The following is a 22,616-nucleotide window of genomic DNA, read 5'->3' on the forward strand; positions in this document are numbered from 1 at the left end:
CAAAAGGAAAGTTTTTAGGGAAAAAAAACACACACAAAAAAGACATCTCTTGACACGTGTAAATATCCAGAATAGTATTAAGGAAAATAAGAAAAGTACATGATTTGAATTGATTTTTTATGGCCTATTTTTTATGTCATTTTAAATAAATTATTTTTAAATGATTATTTATTTTTAAATAAAACAATATAAATAATATTTTTTTATCATTTTGAGTGGTATTTTTCCTACAGTACTTCGATCCTTCTAGTTACTTTTGGCACATTACTAGTCATATAACCATTTGTTAAAATTCATTGCAAAGATAAATAGTCCTAAAAAAAATTTAAAAAAAAAAAAAAAAAACAAGGTCTTGGAGATGAGACTGGGCAAACAAAATCCAAAAAGACGGACATTAACTAAACAGATTTGATATTGTCTTCAGGGATTTGTTTTCCACCATTAAGTATATTAAATTGCAAAGTAAAGTATTTTGATTAGTGCTTGAACTATAAGGTATACTTTTCTAATCTTAGATGCACACAATAGACCCGATGCAATTAGTATATATAAAGTTGGGATATTTATATTTTCATACCATGTGTTTTAGACTTATTCAAAATGTATATTTTCAGTTTTTAATATCATCAAATGTATACCTTCAAATTAGATTTAATATACGAATCTATACCTTATTTCGATCAATAATTGATTTTAACCTTTAAAGTGACCAAACTATCCCAAAAAAAGAGAAAAGAAACTAAAACTTTCCAATATTACAAACAATAAAATTTAAAACATAAAAAAATCCATCTCAACGGTATTTTATATATTTTTGAGGTCAAAACTGTCAATTTAAGGTTTTTTAGTTTTTTTTTTCTTTTTCTATTTCTTTATTTAAGTGTGTTTTAGGTATTTCTAAGGTTAAAATCAAGGGTTGGTGTGGAAAGGTATAAATTTAGATATTAAATCTAATTTGAAGGTATATATTTAATGAGATCAAAAATTGAAGATATAGTTTTTAAATAAATTCAAAATACAAAGTATAAAAAGGTAAATATTCATATAAAGTTTTATTGAGCTTATCCCTACAATCAATTATAATGACATTAAACCCTTTGCAGTGTTAGTTGCACAATAATTTTGTACAACATATTTAGATCCACCTAACGTAGATGACCCACTGCCTATATATATATATATGTATATATATATATATATATCTATATATCTATATATATCTATATATCTATATATATCTATATATCTATATATATTAATACTAGAGCGCCAAATTAACATCCACGAATCATGTATTAGCATAGATGATGTTGTTCATATGAAAGTTAATGGAGGATTAACTACGTTTACAAACAAGGAAGAGTTGCTTTAATTTGACTATAGTCTATAGTGACACAAAATAACGGTGCTCCTTTCCGTTTTCTTGCCCTTTTTTCTTTTTTTTTTTTTTTTTTTTCCGTTTCTATCCCACTTTTCTAGGCTCAAATTTTCAATGAATATCACACCTAACAAAAAAGGACGACAAGGATAAAGTGGGAACTTGGAAGAGGAGGATGACCCATGCACTTTGTAGTCCTTGTTTTTTGGTAACAGCACTTTGTAGTCCGTGTTATTGTTAGGTTTACGATGCATATCTTATCTTGTAATTCATACTTAAGGGAGTAATTTGGTTAAGACCAAGTGTAACGTACAAATTTGAGTGTTGGATTATTATTGAAGGATATGAATGTAAACATTTATTTTTTACAGGTGTAATACTCGATTTAGAGTGCCTGAAATTGCACCCTAATGTACCCTATAGTTAGAATATATTTGATGGAGTTTTGAGTGACAAGCTCTATGTCCAGGAATTAAGGTCCTTTTTAAGACCTTCAACAAACATTTTTGTCAGCATTTGGAGAGTCTCTTCAGTAATATTTTTATGGGATACTGCAAACTTTGATCTCCCACTATATATACAAAATCCGATCAACCAAATCCTAAACCTAATCCTGCAAACTCTGTTGAATATATGACCAAAGTAAAATATGATTAGGACATTGTACTAGTACGTGGGTGCACCATAAATTTGATGATTGCTTGGGTAAACCATATTGGTCGGTTGTTCAAATCGTCAAAACTAGAGTTTTTAGCTCAAATTTCGGCCAATAAAGCCACCTAAAGAAAGGACGTGCACTAAATTTTTTGGACCATTGTTACTGTTTCTTTTTGTTAAGTGGACCTTAGTGATATTATTGTTTATAATTATAGGATAAGGTACCCGTCCTACAACCGTACATTTTATTTGAAATCCAGACGTACTCGTTTCAAAGCTGTCTTGAATTATGGGCATACATAACATTATAAGATAGCTGTGTGGAAATTTGGCATGTGTGAAGCCCACCGACAAAAACATCAAATTGTTTGTATGTGTATATATATACATATGTGGATTGTATATTGTATCTAACAACAAATTTGCAAATATATATTCCACTTTATAGTAGGGGCATATATACAAAAGTATATACACGTGCATATGTACTGTACGGCTAAACTTCGCCTGAACTCTCAACTTGAGAAATATGATCAACATCACTAATTATGCTAATTGGAGTTCTAAGTAAGTAATTAAAACTGGTTTTTGCAGCAAATTGGACACAAAAGAAAGCGAAGTTAGATAGGTATAGCACACCAAAATAAACAGATATATAACACCAATATATTCGGCAAGTAAACACTGTCAAATTAAACAGTAATAATTAAATAAACAAATAGAAGTTGTTTAATATTAATTTGGATGTGAAAACAAGTGTAATATGATAATAAAATATTTCGAAGCATTGATTTAATTAACAGTAAGATTTGTTGTCTCTTTGCACTTGTCTTGATTTAATTAACAGTAAGATTTGTTGTCTCTTTGCACTTGTCTTGATTTAATTAACAGTAAGATTTGTTGTCTCTTTGCACTTGTCTTGATTTAATTAACAGTAAGATTTGTTGTCTCTTTGCACTTGTCTTGATTAATCCAACTACATATAACTCTGAAAACTAGTTGAGATCATAAATACGCAGATGTACAATAAATAAACTTGATTGAGCATAGTGAAAAATCTATAAACTTTTAATTTTAATATATTTAGTCCTAAACTTTCGCTTTTAACAATTTGATCCCTAACTGACAAACAATTTCTGAAATTTAGCTAAACAATCACATCATAATAACATGAAATTTTACATAATAGTTACAGTATGTAAAATGCTATTGCTTTTTTATTTTTTTTATTTTGAGAATCAAAATGCTATTGTTTTAATAGTAACAAGGAGAAAAAATTTCATACATTATAACTCTTTCTATAAAATTTTAAATTACCACGTGATGGACACATATTTATCTTTATTCAATTTAAAAAATCGGTCGTCAATTTTATTATCAGGGACTAAAACTGTTAAAAATAAAATTTCAGGGATTAAATATGTTAAAATTAAAAGTTTAGAGACCAAATTGTCACTATGCTTAAATTTCAGAGACTAACATAACCAAATACCCTAAATAAAAAATCAATGTGAACATGTTTGAACATGGAATTTTAAACATGCCCTAATGTAAAATGTGAACATGCATATCTAAATAATTGTTTAGTCTTTTGGGTCCAATATATAATCATAGGGAGAAACAGATACGAAAGCAAAGCCAACCGGCCAAGCAATATTACAAATTAAGACAAATTAGAAACCATCATAAGTCCACGATAATAAAACACCTAACAAGTTGATCATAAAAAGGGTCACATCACATCAAAAATATAAAGCCCCACTTGTCCCAGAAAGCAGCAACGAAACAGGAAAGTTTTTGACATCAGATTCAAAACTGTTGGCGAAACTGTTTCGTATCTTTTTCCTTAATTCATCTGGGAAAAATACCAACTTTCTAACTTCTAAGCCTTCAAGCAGACACACAATAGCTGGAAGAAAAGAAAGAGTCATCAGGTGGGTCCCACACGCATTTACAACGAAAACTCGCGATGACAAACAGACATCAAACACATGTGATGCAATTTCTTTTCCTCACTTTTTGTTTTTCTTTTTAATTTTTCGAACCCAAATAACGCGCATTCCATATTTATAATTTTCCTCTTTCAAAATAAAACAAAAAGACGCCAAACGAACCAACCCCACAAGAAATAGTGAAAATATATACCACACAACTTCCATAACTCTCTTTTTAACTCCCTCACACGCACATGATGTAATGTTATTATAATCATTTTTTTATGTGTAGAAAATTCCGGCTTTCATTGACTCTCTCTCTCTCTCTCTCTCTCTCTGTCTATATACACTACTATATATCCCATACACATTTTCCTCAAAGCAAACCAAACCCATAACCATTTTGAACCTCTCCAAGGAAAAGAAAGAAAAAAAAAGTTTCTCTTTTTTTTTCATCTTTGTTTCTGTCAAAAACCTAACTAGTAATTAGGTATTTCATATTTCAACGTGAACAACATGGGAAACTATGTGTCATGCACTTTGGCAGCTCCTCTCATGAAGAACTCCAAGGCGGTTAGAGTGATCTTCCCGGGCGGCGAGGTCCGGCAGTTCCGCGAGACCGTCAAGGCAGCGGAGCTCATGCTGGAGCTTCCGAATTTCTTCTTGGCTAACTCGGGGGCTCTACACATTGGCCGGAGATTCTCCGCGCTCTCGGCCGACGAGGAGCTCGAATTTGGGAACGTCTACGTCATGTTTCCGATGAGGAGAGTGAATTCAGTCATCACCGCCGCCGACTTGGCGATGTTCTTCATGGCGGCCAACTCGGCGGCTAAGCGGATTTCCGGAGGGAAGGTCAGGATCTTGCCGGACTCCGGCGTCAGCAATAATACAAGAGAATTGTCGACGGCCGTTGATTTTGATCAAGCTAATTCGCGTGGTGATCATGATCAAAGTGGTCAACGGGACGTTAAAGGGTCAACGTCGAGTTTGGATGGAGTTCATGAGGGTTTTGAGCTGGTTTTGCCGGAGTTCAAGTACAGATTAGCTGCATGCAGGTCCAGGAAGCCTATGTTGGAGACCATAAAAGAGGAGCCAATTTATTTGAGATAGAGATTTTTGTGTACTACTCTTATGATATAATCAAAGGGCAGCCATTTTTCTTCTTCTCATGATATATATATATATATATATATATATTATCAATTATCAGAGAAAAAAAGTATAGTTAATTTATCTGTAAATTAAGGGAAAATCATTCAATTTGTGACTGTGGTGGCAATTACCAATTTATTATATCACAAGTAAAATTGTATGATGGATTTTTATTATTGTTTTGGTCATGCAAAAGTGATCAATTAGATTGTCAATTAGTATAATTGATCTGTAATTGCGCAAAAATTAAATGGTGCAGAAGGAAATTTAAAGAAATCTTGTGAATTAAGATGCCGTGTGGGGTCAAAGTAGCCAATGAAATTGTTGGAATTTTCTTGGTCCAACAGGGTGATTCGAAATTTTCCTGGAAACTAATATACAAATTAAAGAAAAGTAATACGAAAGTGAGCTTCCATGGCACGTGGCCGGTACTGTTCATTTTCCTAAGTAAAAAAATGCGGCTGGACATTGATTCTGGACTATATATGCATAATAAACCAATATATTATTGTATATGCGCGTATTCAATATACATATATGTATATATATATATATATATATATTCTCTATATGCGTGTGTATACGCATGTATATAGATACAACTGAATTTTTGGCAAGGGGCTAAGAATTTTCTCAGAAAAAGGAGATCATGGGGTTTAAACAGATCAGGGACATAAAAGAAGGATTTACCTGGTACATTAATCTTTTTTTATTGCGTATATACTTTTGTGTGGACAGTTGGGCATGCACTTTCAGAGCTACAAGCAAGCCATCAGTCCCTCAGAATTTATGTTCTTTTTCTTTTGTTATAACCCCCGTATCAAACAGTAAAGTGATAAAACAGAATCAGTGACAGGTAGCATTTTTTTTAATAAATTTTACTTTAAAAAATATTAAATATATTTTCCTACCTAATTTTGAAAAAAAAGAAAAAGAAAGAAGATTATATTTTCATACCAAATTTTGCGATTTGTGCCCTTCCTAGCCAGAAGTTATTAAAGAAGTAAATCATTATTAATTTCCGGTATTATCATTGATACATAATATATTTTCATAAAGTATCGGGATATCATGATAATTTATTTGTATTTTATCTTTATTGATGTTAATATATATTATTCCTTAAAAATGATATTTAATTTAGAAGGTTGACTTATCGTACCTAAGCTCCTAAATTCTAATTGACTTAATTAAAAGTCTGATCAGTGCCCTTTTTCCCTCAACGCCTGAAACTGAACGTTAAATTACAATTTGAGGTGACGACCCACATTCCAATTAGGTTCAAATTTTTCCTCAATCTCATTATTTCTACCGCCATGAATATTGCCAGAAATTTCGTTTGAATACTGGGACGCCTTCTTAACTCTTAAACTGACATTAGCCTCTTTTTCCCTTTTTTTTTTTTTCTTGTAAATGAAAGTGAATTTTATTGTTAATAAGAAAGCTCCAAGAATTTCCGCTATTTTGTGGGATTTTTTTCTCACGAAAGGTAATTGAAGAAAGTTATAAATGGAATTTTCATAGATAAAGACCTTTTCACTACAATAAATTCTCCATTAAACGCGATTATTTAACGATGTTTTAAGAGAAAATATCATCTAATGTGCTAAAAAAACACGGAACGAAATTGTACGATACATTTAACGACGGTTCCTTAAAAATAGTCATTAAATGTTATATACTAATGACAATTTTTTAAAAATCGTCGTCTAATGTAAACATTTAACGACGGTTTTCTAAAAACTGTTTTTAAATGTCAAAACTTTTTGAAAAAAAAAACGGACTTTTTCCTGCTCATCATTTTCTTTTTAAATTTCAAAACTTTCTTTCCCTTTTATAATTCCGAGAACACTTCTTCTCATGATATATATATATATATATATATATTATCAATTATCAGAGAAAAAAAGTATAGTTAATTTATCTGTAAATTAAGGGAAAATCATTCAATTTGTGACTGTGGTGGCAATTACCAATTTATTATATCACAAGTAAAATTGTATGATGGATTTTTATTATTGTTTTGGTCATGCAAAAGTGATCAATTAGATTGTCAATTAGTATAATTGATCTGTAATTGCGCAAAAATTAAATGGTGCAGAAGGAAATTTAAAGAAATCTTGTGAATTAAGATGCCGTGTGGGGTCAAAGTAGCCAATGAAATTGTTGGAATTTTCTTGGTCCAACAGGGTGATTCGAAATTTTCCTGGAAACTAATATACAAATTAAAGAAAAGTAATACGAAAGTGAGCTTCCATGGCACGTGGCCGGTACTGTTCATTTTCCTAAGTAAAAAAATGCGGCTGGACATTGATTCTGGACTATATATGCATAATAAACCAATATATTATTGTATATGCGCGTATTCAATATACATATATGTATATATATATATATATATATATTCTCTATATGCGTGTGTATACGCATGTATATAGATACAACTGAATTTTTGGCAAGGGGCTAAGAATTTTCTCAGAAAAAGGAGATCATGGGGTTTAAACAGATCAGGGACATAAAAGAAGGATTTACCTGGTACATTAATCTTTTTTTATTGCGTATATACTTTTGTGTGGACAGTTGGGCATGCACTTTCAGAGCTACAAGCAAGCCATCAGTCCCTCAGAATTTATGTTCTTTTTCTTTTGTTATAACCCCCGTATCAAACAGTAAAGTGATAAAACAGAATCAGTGACAGGTAGCATTTTTTTTAATAAATTTTACTTTAAAAAATATTAAATATATTTTCCTACCTAATTTTGAAAAAAAAGAAAAAGAAAGAAGATTATATTTTCATACCAAATTTTGCGATTTGTGCCCTTCCTAGCCAGAAGTTATTAAAGAAGTAAATCATTATTAATTTCCGGTATTATCATTGATACATAATATATTTTCATAAAGTATCGGGATATCATGATAATTTATTTGTATTTTATCTTTATTGATGTTAATATATATTATTCCTTAAAAATGATATTTAATTTAGAAGGTTGACTTATCGTACCTAAGCTCCTAAATTCTAATTGACTTAATTAAAAGTCTGATCAGTGCCCTTTTTCCCTCAACGCCTGAAACTGAACGTTAAATTACAATTTGAGGTGACGACCCACATTCCAATTAGGTTCAAATTTTTCCTCAATCTCATTATTTCTACCGCCATGAATATTGCCAGAAATTTCGTTTGAATACTGGGACGCCTTCTTAACTCTTAAACTGACATTAGCCTCTTTTTCCCTTTTTTTTTTTTTCTTGTAAATGAAAGTGAATTTTATTGTTAATAAGAAAGCTCCAAGAATTTCCGCTATTTTGTGGGATTTTTTTCTCACGAAAGGTAATTGAAGAAAGTTATAAATGGAATTTTCATAGATAAAGACCTTTTCACTACAATAAATTCTCCATTAAACGCGATTATTTAACGATGTTTTAAGAGAAAATATCATCTAATGTGCTAAAAAAACACGGAACGAAATTGTACGATACATTTAACGACGGTTCCTTAAAAATAGTCATTAAATGTTATATACTAATGACAATTTTTTAAAAATCGTCGTCTAATGTAAACATTTAACGACGGTTTTCTAAAAACTGTTTTTAAATGTCAAAACTTTTTGAAAAAAAAAACGGACTTTTTCCTGCTCATCATTTTCTTTTTAAATTTCAAAACTTTCTTTCCCTTTTATAATTCCGAGAACACTTGAACTTGATTGCAGGACTACAAGAAATTCTCAAAGAACATTGGAAGGTTTCTAAAGTTAGGAGGCAATGATGATACTGGAAATCACAAGCACATTACACTAATCATGTAGTTTTTACTCATCAGAGTGAGGAAGATTAGAACTGACAAGATTGTATGATTGTGATGAAAACATGGGGAAGAACCAGATGGCAATTCATTATTTGGCAACGGACAGCCTGAAAGGGCCAAGTATGCTTCATTCTTAAACAAGCAATCGAAGAATATACAAGCACAAATATACATTTTAGCAAAGACTTGTAGTAGTAGTGCATAGATTGAGGAATACACATAAATTTATTATTATTCTCCATTCAAACATAACTACTGAAAAAAGAAAAAGAAAAAGAAAAGTCATAAACATGATAATTCGCTAAAAAAAAGAAAATCATACAAAGATAGCTACCACAGAAAATACCAAAGAGAGTCGTCAGTTTAAGCATGTTTCCTCTCTATAAATTTAAATATGTGCGACTTAACCCAATCATGGCAACTCTTTCTTCTCTTGATCGAAACTAGGCACTTCAAGTTTCGTCCAAAGGGACGAAAGGTTTCATCCCAACTAACATTTCATCCCTTAATGATTGGGACGAAACATTTTGTGGACGTTTGATTTACAGATTCAGAACTATTATTAGTTTGCGTGTATTTTTTATAAGAGAAAACACTGTAGCGAGCTACAAATCATGATTCGAACCATGACACGAATCCTCATACCAAACACCCTCTTTATCTTTTTTTTTTTTTTTACGTTTTATTAGTATTATTATTATTATTAACAATTGTGAGTCCTTTTGCTTTCTTTTTTTTTCTTCTTCTTTGTTTCCCCCTTATTGAGTCTAATCTTTTTTTGCCCTATTATACATTTTTTCCCTTCTTTCAAATATGATCCTCATAGATATTTGTTTACTTAATTATCCTATTGTAATAATTGTTTTTCCATTTATGTCCCTACGTAATTTCTTTTAAGAAGCTATTTCAAATACATTTTCTTTTATATGTACCCAATAAATAATTTTCAACAAATATATAAAAAAGAATCTCTTCTTAATGGATCTCCTCTTTGTGTGTGTTTCTTTTTTTCCAGTTTTGTGTTTTCTACATTAGTTTTTAGGGAGTTTCTCTTATAGTTTCAGCCAACAGATCTATATCAAAATATGTCTATTATGCATATTTTTTTAATCTAATATGATTTTGACAAGCTCTAAATGTTAAAAACTGAGACTGTCGATAGGTAGGCCTACTAGAGAAACTCCTTAATTTTTAGTCCGACATCTTTTGCGCCTTCCTTCTTTCCCTCCTCATTTTTCTACTACTTTCAACCGTTTTTTTTTCCTATCACCTTTTTTTAATCTTTTTATCATTTAAGTCCTTCGTTTTTTCTTTTTTGCTTTTTCTTTTTTTTCTTTTTTTGCTTTTCTTCCTTTTGCTTTCTTTGGGCCCTCATTGATTTTAATGTTAAAAACAATAACTACCAGAAATATAAATGTTGAAAGAGTAATATACCAAGAAAAAAGTCAAGAGAACTTACATTCTAACAATAGGATTAACCCTTTTGTTGTACAAATTTTGAAAGCATGTATTTTCAATTAAGTCTGTTACTCCGTTATAAGGGGGAAAAAAAAAATACAAACTATGCCCCTTCAAAAATAAATGAATAAATAAATAAAAGCTTAAATTCATGTATACTTGAAATTTAAAGTTGTCTCCTTTTCTATTTTTCGTTTTTCTTTTGATAATAAAAATTTTCTATTCTAATCCTTAAAACAGAACAAAAAAAGAAAAATCTAGCAAACGCGTTTGCAAGTTGTGGCACACTATGATCAATGATCAGTCATTCATAAACAAGCAACTCCAAGACAGTATAAGTAAAAAAAAACATTCATCCTCCACAACCTTGTGTTTGAATTGGTTTCCCCAAAAAAGGATCATTAAATAAAAAACAAGTATTGTCCGTGGTTACGATCCATGCCAAGGGTGGGGGGTAACAGTGATGACCTTTCTTTTGTTATTGAAGAAATCAATTTACCACCTGTTCCGAAGAAGGAGAAAGCGGATTTTCCAAAAAGTTTTTATAGGCTCTCACTACGACGACATTATTTGCTTCTATGATTGTCATTCCTTTAGGAATAAAGAGACATTTGTTTTCTGCAAAATCCGGAACTCGGGGAATTCAAGGGCCTGTTTGTTTCCGGTCTCGTTTTTATTTTTCACAATTTTCGAGAAAAAAAATAGAAAACGCGTTTGGTGTAAAATTTTCTAAAATCAAAACTGAAAACACCCGTTTTCATTTTCTCTTTTTTTCTCATCTTTCTGAAAATGAATTTTTTCCGTTTTCATATTTCTTGTTTTCATTTCCAAACTTCTGAGACTGTAAAGGCCAAATTTGATCTCATCGGCAACAGATCGACCTAGAACACGCATGACTTTGTTTGACTCAAGGAAAAATCTAGCAAACCCAAATCCGATGCTCTCACCGCATGGAACCGGAACCAGACGCGGAGCTGCATCCATGGCGGCGAGGGACGAGCAAGAGAGATCACACATGAGCTAGGATCTGAGATCTTGGATCCGCCACGATCTCATGGTGACGAAGCGAACGATGACGATGATTGCGTCTATCGTAGCGACAACATCTTGTCCAAACATGGCGACAGTAGAGAAAGGGGGCGGAAAGAGAAGAGAGGAGGGAGATCTCGCAGAATCCACGGTTGACGCCGGTGAAGGATTAAACGTCGATCCTCACGGATCTCGAACTCGGCGAGATCCACCAATGGCACCGGCTCTCCACAGCGTCCTCAATCTAAGACGAGCGAGATGAACGGCATCGGATCTACCGGGATATCCAGTCAGATCGCGTGCCTTCTTTAGCCACGACACGGCAGAGAGAGAGGAAACCAGAGAAAGTGGGACGAAGACAAGGAGGGTAGAGAGAGAGCGACGAGATGAGATGAGAGAGAGAAGCGGATTGAGAGTGACAACAAATTAGGGTTTAGACTGTATTAACTAAGGGTATTTTTTTATATAATTATTAACTAAGGGTTACTATTTATTTAATATATTATTAATTTAAATATTATTACATATATTTAAAAATTAAATCACCAAACACAATTTCAGTTTTTTTTAAACTGAAAATAATCTCAGAATAAAACTACCAAACGCATTTTCAGAAATGATTTTAAAATGAAAATAAAAATGTTTTCGTTTTCATTTTCATACAAAAAACAAAAATGTTTTGGAACCAATTCCAAACGCACCCCAACTTCTCCGCACACCGCGTGTTGACCCTGAGTTCATCATTGCAGGATCTGGATTCGGGTATGATCCGAAAATTGATGACTACAAGTGTCTTAAATTGTTTTGTTACAAAGAAGATTTAAATATATCTAGAGCTTTTGTTTTGTTACAAGAGTCTCTTTCATTTGACTTTTCTGAGGAGGAATTTCATTTAATACAATTACCAGAAGAGGTCCAAATTCAAAAACTCACAAGGTGGAAACTTGCTATATGGAAGGACTCGGTCGTCTTTTTCATCTCTACTAGAGACTTATGGCGTTCAAGATCTTTTGAGATGCAGTTGATGGTTGACAACTTTGTCGGTGCTTATTGGACCAAGCATCAATTATCCTCTTGCATTTTGGAAAGATGATGAGTTGTTAATCCAAACTAGAGATGGAGTATTTGTGTCGTATAACCTTAACAGCCAAAACTTGCGAAAACTTTCCATTCATGGAAAGGGGATACCAGGAGCATGTGATGCTTATTTATATTACGAGAGTCTAGTGTCAATCAAGAGAAGAAAGATTGGTGCTGACAAGATCATGTCATGATGGGACTCTTTAGTTCTGCGGCAGCTATTTGTTATGTGATTTTTGTGTTTTTTGAACAATCATATTTATGATTTTTTTTAGATTAATTACAAAAATTTCCCATTAATTATACCATTTACTCTCATTTACCCTCTGAACTATACACCTTGTAACATTTTGCTTCCATCTTTAAAACACAAAGTGTTACTAGGGATATAATTTATAGAGCATTTTTGTAATTAATCTTTTTTTTGTCCCCTTTTTTTCTGAAGTTATGTTTGGGTGAACAATTATACTTTGAATTAATTAGGCTTATTCCTCCTTAATTTATTTACTACGGTCTTGCTATTAGTGTGTATTTGTGCGTATATATTTGTTTATTATCTTGTTTAAGATGAGGAAATAGTTGTAATCTTATGTGGCCCTTGCTCATTAGGAGAGGAAACAAAGCCCTCGCACCACCGCATTGCCTAAATGGTATTTTACTCGAATTTGTATAATTGTTTTAGGTTAACAGCAACCAATTTACACAAACTACTTGAAAAACAATGCTTGGTTTAAATTCATGAAATGTTTTAAAATGAATCCAAATTAAACTGATCTCTCTTTGCCCTCTAGATTTTTTGTCGTTCATTATTTATTCATTCTTATTTTATTATGTTACTAAATCTTCCCAAGAACCGAAGAGCTTTAAACTCAACCAATGTAATTGTCCTTTACGATTATTTCATTGCCTAGCAAAGATTGTGCACGCATGATTATGATTGGAAGTTGGAACCAAACGTTCCAGCGACCAACTCAACATTGAAGAAAACTCATTTCCCATAAAACAGACTAGTTTTGTTTGCTCTGCTTATAGCAATTTCTACCAATAAATAAATAAAAATAAGAGACCATATTAACATAATGATTTTTTCTATTCAATAAATGATTCAGACAAAATAAAGTGAAACATCAGGATGCTCCCAGTTCTTGGGAGTGGAACAAACGTTTGACAGCAAGAACGAAACAATCAACTGATGCTCTTTTTACCAGAACTGAATTTGTGAAGGCGCTTTAGATTCTTGTAAAGTTCAGAAAGTCATACAGAAAATGACACGTATCAACTTGGAACGTGCATACAGACGAGTTCCTGTACATAGCATCACTCGTATCTACAGGGGACTAGAAACCATATACGTAAGAGAGTCATGACCTAAACCTACTACTACTCGGTGTCATAAACGTACAAGCCTAAAAAGTTACACAGCTACGAATGTATGTCAAGATTTTTGACATATTATCATATAGCAGCACTTACAACATGTAATCCTTACATGTCCATAACATCAAATATTTCTCCATCTTCCTCATATCGTAGATCATCCGTGAGAAATCCATCTGCCACCACATTACTGACATATAGAGAACGGGTTAGCCGAAAAGGAACCCTTATTTATTAACTGAAAAGCTCCGAGTTTCAAGCAGCTTAATGCTTTGAATTACCTTAAACAGCAGAAACAGCAACTCACAACACGCTTTAGTTTTCTATTATAGAAGAAGAAATTGAATGACCATCTGAAGAAAACAGAGGAATAAAAGTCATGAGCGCTGATTATATGACTAGAGAGAAAACAATCCTGCGCAATGTGATGATGATATAGAAACTCACATGGCTCCTCTTTCAAGAAATGGATCTCCATCCGAGTCTGGACTGTAAGAGTATATTTCACAGTCTGCCAATTTCACTACCTGCATAACAAGGTATCATAAATTTTGCTCCTTTTATCACTCTACCATTTACTTTCTGTAAAATAATTTCACCTCGTCCAGAGCCTTGTACAAAGTCTCAAAAAGAGAGCCACCCTCATTTGTCTCGGTCCATTCCTGAAAGATTCCAAGAAACCAAAACTTAATGCTCAGTGCGCATTAACCAAATCAAGAGACAGGAACCCACGATGATGACCAAAATTGAAACAAAAATGCTGCTTGGCTCAGTGCAGAGCCAACTTCGCATGACAACAGAGGTGGTGTGGCGCCACACGTGAGAGATGCGGAGTTGGCTCTGCACAGAGCAAAATAGCTCTGCTCAAAATCAAACCACAGCATACACAGTAGAGGGAGGGAGGGAGGGAGGGAGGGAGGGAGAAGCGATGAAATGAAAATAAAGAAGAGAAAATCCTTCCGTGAAATCAACATGTCAAGTCTACAACAGGAATGGGCGAATACAAAAATTCTCATACCAAATGCACGACAAATTTTCTCTCTGCTCATAGCTAATTTCCACATCCAGAAGTTTGGTAGATAGAACATAATTGATTTGTATTTAATAAAAAAAAAAAGAAAAGAAAAGAAAAGAAAGAAAGAACAGCACTTAAGAATGCATAATATAAATTGATTTGTATTTAAGGCTCACAAAGTGGGCTTGGGAGCTTTCTGGGTATCAAAAAAAAAAAAAAAACAACAACACTACGTAAGAATGCATAATATAAATTTAACCAAAAAAAAAAAACCACCGGTCAGCATCATGGAATAATTGCCCCTCAAACTCTGATCTGCTCATATGGAGGTCCTTTTTCATTTTCTAATTCTTTTTTCAAGATTCCCCTCACAGGTCCCAGTAGATAAAGATGACTGCATATCCATGTAGTGTATAGAAAGGAGCATAGATCATACAACAAAACAAGAAAAGCTACAAAATACCTTCGATGATTCAAACATATAGGTATCAAAAATCTGCTCAAACCCATCCCAGGTTTCCTCTGAGAAGAACTGATGAGCATTCATAGCACTGTAAAAACCGCAGTCATTGAAAACATAAAGAAGCCATTAAAAATAACAAAAACAAATAATTCATTAATTCATGACAATGTAACCAGTACCCGTCTCATCATATAATAGTACCAAGAGTTTAACAAAAACCAATTACCGAAATGGCAAAAATTCAACTTTGGGAAATGGAGAGATTTGAACTCTCAGCTCCTCTAAGAGCGACAGGTTCCAAACTGTCTGTCAAACCTCTTGACAACACTCCCAGTAAAAGCAAAAAGAGGACCACAAAGTGGGTTGCAACGTCGCCCAAAAAGCTGACAGTGGCATTACCCGTGACCCTCCTTTTTCAATCCGATTTAAAACAAATGTGTGCTTAATACAAAATAAGATACAAATACCTGAAGTCATAATCCGGATACATATGATAAAGTGTGAGAACCAGGTAGACCAATGTCTTCCGGCTGTAATGCATGTTAAGAAAACTAGTTAAAGAAACATGAGAGACAACCTGCATTTTCAAATTCAATCCAACTAACCAATCACCACCTTGATCTGCTCAGAAGCAATTCAGCTGGCGAACAAGAGTCTGTATCTGAAGATTTCCCAAGATAATCAAGGATCTGAGGCAACAAACAGATAAGATATATTAATATATATATATATATAACATATAAAAACGGAAATATGACGAACCAAAAATTCATATATGCATTATATACACGTAAATGATCAGGGATGTTTGAGATTGGATGTACAGAAAACAACCACCCAACATAAACTTGAATTATCATAATTTTTTCATAGATATACATATTATTGACTCATATTCAAATTTTGCAAAATATTAACTGCAAAGAATTAAAAATAAGTCAAACAGTAAATGGTATGCCATAAAAGCCTTATTTTACCTCGTTTTCCAAACTGAGAGACAACTTCTTATCAGTTCCCGTGTGTTTGCCTAAACAAATACATTAACACAGTATATAATATTTATAAAAATAAAAAATAAAAATAAAAAATAAAAAAAAAAATAAAACCCAACAAAAAGAAACATCTTTCTTTCTAGTCAACAAAAAATTCCAACTCACAAGAATAAGCTTCAAGGCAGCCTTTGATGGTACGCTCTCCAAGATTTAAACGGCTAAGAAAAACATTTATTCTGAAAAATAAAAGATTAATTAGAAATATAAACTCCAAGAAACAGACGCTCAACTTTTTTCTTTTTTTCTTTTTTTTTTTTGAAGAATAAACTACGAAATTACTGGGAAATTACCGCTCTAAGGGCGTGTATTCTAGGAACTTCATTTTGGTGCTTCGGATCTTCGAACGCTCCTATAACAATCAAGAACCTCAAAAACTGATAATTGGAAATTCAATTGAACCACAGAATTGTGAATTCGACGAAACTAAATCGGATTTCAACGATAATGCGAAAGAAAACAAAACAGATACGAAAATAGGAAGGGAAAATTAGGAAGAATTGACAACATAAATTACCTAAATGGAATTTTGCAATGAATTTGGGGGAAGATTCGAGCCGAAATTGTTCCAACTTTTGTCGGATTTTATCGGGTCCGAAAGGTTTCAGGAGCCCTAAAATTCGAATATTCTGAACTCGGATTTCGTTTTTGGTCGTAGGTTGGCGTTATAATTGACTAATGGCTTTCGTCATCCTCGTCTGGTCTTAATTGGGCCCTTTCAGTTAGGATCGTAATTTCTGCCTCGAGAAATATAGGCCCAATGGAGACAGCAGGCCGGATCACAGTCGAAGCCTACAAGAAATTAGAAGTATTTACGCGAAATTATGGATAAGTTTGGAATTGGCTTCATATTGTTTTTTAAAACATTTCTTTACGTCTTTTTGAGATGTAAAAATCAAAACAGTTGTTTATTTAGTAAATATTGAAAAATAAAAAATGAAAAAAAATGTGAAAATAATTTTTATAAATAAATTAAAAAACAGTTAAAAGTTATTTTTTCTTTTTTATTTTTATTTTCTAGTATTTATTAATAATGTTATAATACATTAATTAATAATTATAATCAAACTCGGTTTTACCTTTTTATTATACTCATAACAATTTGTTAAAAAATTAACCAAACGTAATTTCAGAATCAGTTTCAAAATGATTCTCAAAATAATTTCATTTTTACTTTTGAACTGAAAATAAAATTATTTTGAAAACGTTATCAAACGGGCCCTATATTGTTACCTTGCAATATATCGGATATGTCTTTAATTTAACAATATTATTAATCTGTTCATTTTATAGTAATTTCAAATATACCCTTTTTTATTTGGTTTGTTATAAATTTATATAACTAATTTTAAAAAATAATTAATTAAGGATAGAATATCATTAGGATTATTTTACAAATTTATATGTAATATAATAATTTGTAGACTTGTTTTTTCATTCATTGTAAAATAGACATATATGTAATTAACTCAAAGAATTAAGCAATTTTTTTCACAACATTTCTTGAATAGAACACTCTACTCTTTCTTTCTATCAAAATCCTACGTCCGTGGTTGTTATGTAACAGACCTTTTTTGCACGTTAGGTTCGATAATGATATTATCGTCGTTGATGCAAGTGTTGTAAAGAACACTTTACACCCGATATATGATTTTTTATAGAACACTTAATATTACGTAATGTAACATGATTACCTTCATTAATTTCTTTAAAAAAACAAACAAACAAAGCATTACAATATTAATATTTAGGGGTGGTAACAATCAACAGTCATATATACTATTATAACGTGCGCATATTATAATCTTTCTTTAGCTACAATAGAATATCAATTTTAGCAACAAAAAAAAAAGAATATATAATTAGACTGACGTTTTCCACAAGTTCTATAATAGACATAATATCAAAAATAATTATCAAAATAATATGATCTAGATATTTTGTTGATCCAACCTTATTTTGATCATCTCTGCGGGCCCGTTTAGTTCGCTGATTCGAGTTTTTAATTTAAGTTGAGAGTTTTGTACTGTAGCAAAAAGTTAGATGTGACTGTTCTTAAGAGTTTTTTATTATAACAAAATTTGAATTCTAAACTCAAATCGGTGAAATAAACAGAAATTCCCATCCTAATCTAATTTCATTGCCAATTTCCCGCGCATTTTTCCCCTGAAAATCTCACAATTCTTAGCAAACTGTTTCTGGATCAATTCTGCGGAACGAATGATTGCAACGTTTTCTGATTTCATCTTTGAGAATCTGTCATAAAAGTAGTTTTCAACTGTTTCCCCACAAAGAAGAAGCACGAAAGAAGCGAGATTCTTGACGCCTTCAAATCTCTAGGAATGGCTACCGCAACATTCCCAACACGACTTTGGGTAAAGTAATATATATGCAGACATCTTGTTATGATAGATTTTTTTGAGCAATTTTTGTTGGTTAATTTTCTGCGCTATCTTTTTTTCTTATCTGTTAATTGCTGTGTTTTTTCTTGTTTCTCCAAAATATCTCATTATTTCATTATTTACATTCTGCATTTTTCTGTTTGACTCTTTATATTACAATCATCTTATTTTATTCAACGATTCATATATGTTTATACTTCCATATTAATTGATTTTTACAAATCATTACTATTACAATAAACTGTGTTATGCAGTTGTGGTGGATACTTTGTTTTTGTATCTTTTCCTAACATTGTTTCATGGGGAGGGACGTCTCAAATCATCCTTGCTGAATCAATCTTGTCCAAACCTTATTTCTCCTTCACCAATTCATTCCATTAAAGTTTTGTTCAAACAGAAGCAGTTATTAACCATCAGGTAGCAGTTCTCCTGACGGTTTTTTCTTTCAAATTTCAAAATTTCTGAACTACTGCTACAACTGCCAATTACTCAAATTGTCCCAAGACCACGTTGAACTATTATCTCACACACTATCCAACTTGACTTCATTAACTGCTGCCTTCCCATCTTTTGTGTTTCCTTAATTATAAAACTCAATTTTTGCGAATTTATTTTCTCACTTTTAAAAATTCAACCGATTCTTATAGCTATACATAGGCTTAGTTTAGTATTGTTGTAGATTTTAGAAAAATTACTTTTAACTGTGTTGAAAGAAAAAATAATTGTTATAAAAAGCAGTTGAGTATTTGGTAAACTATAATCATAACAGTTGTGCTGGTTTCAAAATCAGTGTAATAGTATTTAGTAAATTATGAAGTTGAATTACTGTGAATAGTTAAAAATTGTGACTATATTATATTATACTATAATTTAATATATATAATTACAATGTAATAAATATTTATTATTATATTTAATATAATACAATAAAACTATTATTAAATAACATATTATATAATTATAATATGATATTATAATTATAATATCATATTATAATTATATAATATGTTATTTAATAATAGTTTTATTGTATTATATTAAATATCATAATAAATATACATTATATTGTAATTATATATATATTATATTATATATCATAATTATATAATATGTTATTTAATAATAGTTTTATTGTATTATATTAAATATCATAATAAATATACATTATATTGTAATTATATATATATTATATTATATATCATAATTATATAATATGTTATTTAATAATAGTTTTATTGTATTATATTAAATATCATAATAAATATACATTATATTGTAATTATATATATATTATATTATATATCATAATTATATAATATGTTATTTAATAATAGTTTTATTGTATTATATTAAATATCATAATAAATATACATTATATTGTAATTATATATATATTATATTATATATCATAATTATATAATATGTTATTTAATAATAGTTTTATTGTATTATATTAAATATCATAATAAATATACATTATATTGTAATTATATATATATTATATTATATATCATAATTATATAATATGTTATTTAATAATAGTTTTATTGTATTATATTAAATATCATAATAAATATACATTATATTGTAATTATATATATATTATATTATATATCATAATTATATAATATGTTATTTAATAATAGTTTTATTGTATTATATTAAATATCATAATAAATATACATTATATTGTAATTATATATATATTATATTATATATCATAATTATATAATATGTTATTTAATAATAGTTTTATTGTATTATATTAAATATCATAATAAATATACATTATATTGTAATTATATATATATTATATTATATATCATAATTATATTAGTAAGTCTAATATTATTATTTTATTTATGATATTATAATTATAATATCATAAATAAAATAATAATATTAGACTTACTAATATAATTATGATATTATTTGTTACAATATTACTATTACATTATATTATATTATATTATATTATTGTATTATTATATTATATTACGAGTTTGAATTTTAAATTGGGAATATTGTAAATTTTAAATTTAATTAGAGGTATTATGTGTATTATGAAAGTTTTATTAATTGTACTATGTTGATTCCTGCACAATCTAAAAGTTAAAGTTGCTTTTAGGCTGCTTCTGATTTTAAGTGTAGATTTTTCAAAATTATTTCAAAAAGCACTTTTGAAGAGATTTATCAAACACTAAAATCAGCTTTTGCTACAAACATAAGCTGATTTTGAGAGCAAAAAGTAATGTCAAACGCAACCATAATATCTAGCATTAATTGCTCATACTCTATTATCAGAACTAATCTTCAAAGCATTCATATTTCTTTAATAGGAGTCTACTTCCATGAAAAATAGTAGTCTTGTAGGGTAAAAAGTCGAGCCCTAAATAAGATTTTCAATGGGGCCCACATGCCTTAATTGAGAATACTAAATTATCAAGGGTTGCTCAGCCTTAAGCGTTACGTCAACATGCAACTCTCTTAAGGTTGATTGCTGGAAAGAAACGCTAAACATAAGCTTGAGGTCAACCGTACCCGCAATTGAAGGCAAAGATGCTTCTGTGGCGTTTATGAAGTTGAGGCTGTGCAAGAGATGAGATCCGCGAGATTTGTCACAAGATTTGCTATTTGTAATTCAAATATATGAAGTTTAAATAAGGAAACCGTCCTCATTGATTGTAATCTTTATCTTTTGGAAAATTATCCCAAAAGATAAGAGAAATATCCTAAATACCGATAAGGAAAGGATATGAGCTGTGATTATGAGTATAAATAAGGGATGATAAGTCAGAAAATTTCTAAGTTGTGCGTGTAGTCTCTTCCAAAGTATTGAATTTTCTCTCCTCTCCGTCTACGCAGTGAACGTAGCTATTGAATTGAGGGTGAACCACTATAAATTATGTATATTCTTATTTAAATTCCACTTTTAATTGTGTTTTAAATTATTTAATTCACGTTAACCGTAAAGAAATTCGTTATTATTCTGACAAGCAGTATTCTATTTTTATGCTATATTGATATTGTAACTGTAATTGTTTTTTTTTTTTTGTTAGTATTTATAACATTTTAAATTTATGCCATCTTATATGTTTATTCTTTTTAATTGTAATTGCTCATATCACAACTTTACGAGACTGTTATTGATATGAAACATCTGATTGATAATTATAGTAATATTACAGATGTCTATATAATGAGATGATCTCTCTTTTTGAGAGTTAAAAGTCTCTCATTTTATGAGAGTTTCAATAGTTATTTGGATTTTTTTTTCCCGATGTTTGTTGTTACAATACACTTTTGATTGAGTGCCCTTAGTGGGTAAGTCATTGAAGAAAAATTTTCAAGAAAAGGAAAGCTATTTTATTGGAGCAATTGTTTCAATTTTAGATTTTTTCAAGCATATCAGTTTATTCCCATACTTATTCAAGATTATTTTTATCTTTCAGGTTTTGTGATTGTTGCATCATCTTTAAGAATATTTGGATTCTGTTAAGTCTAAATCTCCGTTTTTGTAAAGTCTAGTACATTAACAATTATTCAAACTGTGAAGAGTTTTCTTCTTTTTGTAATGAGTTTGGAGTGTTATTGTTAGATGTATCTAACTTATTGTCTTTTCTAAGAGCTAAATTATGTCATATGTTTAGGGAAACAAATAACAAGGTTATCCATTCTTTAGCTACTTATACTCTTTACAGATGATAAGCTAATTTTGTTGGAGAAATCTTCTCCTATAAAAACTGTTCTGGTATCAAACACTTTTTTGTTTATAATAACAGCTTCTATATTCTAAACAAAAAAAAATCCTACGTCC

The 22,616-nt window shown here is 30.6% G+C and overlaps 2 protein-coding genes across 2 annotated transcripts; one reads left to right on the plus strand and one right to left on the minus strand.

Annotated features, from left to right (window-relative positions):
- The first annotated feature begins 4,270 nt into the window (after positions 1–4,270).
- LOC21408554 lies at positions 4,271–5,136 on the plus strand. Its single transcript, XM_010098452.2, has one exon. It carries the CDS (start codon positions 4,486–4,488, stop codon positions 5,077–5,079), a length of 594 nt encoding a protein of 197 aa, XP_010096754.1. The 5' UTR covers positions 4,271–4,485; the 3' UTR covers positions 5,080–5,136.
- An 8,614-nt stretch (positions 5,137–13,750) lies between these two features.
- LOC21408555 (repressor of RNA polymerase III transcription MAF1 homolog) lies at positions 13,751–17,030 on the minus strand. The gene is made up of 11 exons (XM_010098453.2): positions 16,915–17,030; positions 16,691–16,749; positions 16,506–16,576; positions 16,326–16,375; positions 15,964–16,037; positions 15,816–15,878; positions 15,349–15,436; positions 14,470–14,532; positions 14,318–14,397; positions 14,152–14,223; positions 13,751–14,060 (listed from the first exon to the last, which is right to left on the minus strand). The coding sequence occupies exons 2-11, from the start codon at positions 16,720–16,722 to the stop codon at positions 13,979–13,981; spliced, it is 675 nt and encodes a 224-aa protein (XP_010096755.1). The 5' UTR covers positions 16,723–16,749; positions 16,915–17,030; the 3' UTR covers positions 13,751–13,978.
- Between the last annotated feature and the right edge of the window lie 5,586 nt (positions 17,031–22,616).

The sequence above is a fragment of the Morus notabilis genome, unplaced genomic scaffold (genome assembly GCF_000414095.1).
Source record: "Morus notabilis unplaced genomic scaffold, ASM41409v2 Scaffold451, whole genome shotgun sequence".
Taxonomy (NCBI): Eukaryota; Viridiplantae; Streptophyta; class Magnoliopsida; order Rosales; family Moraceae; genus Morus; species Morus notabilis.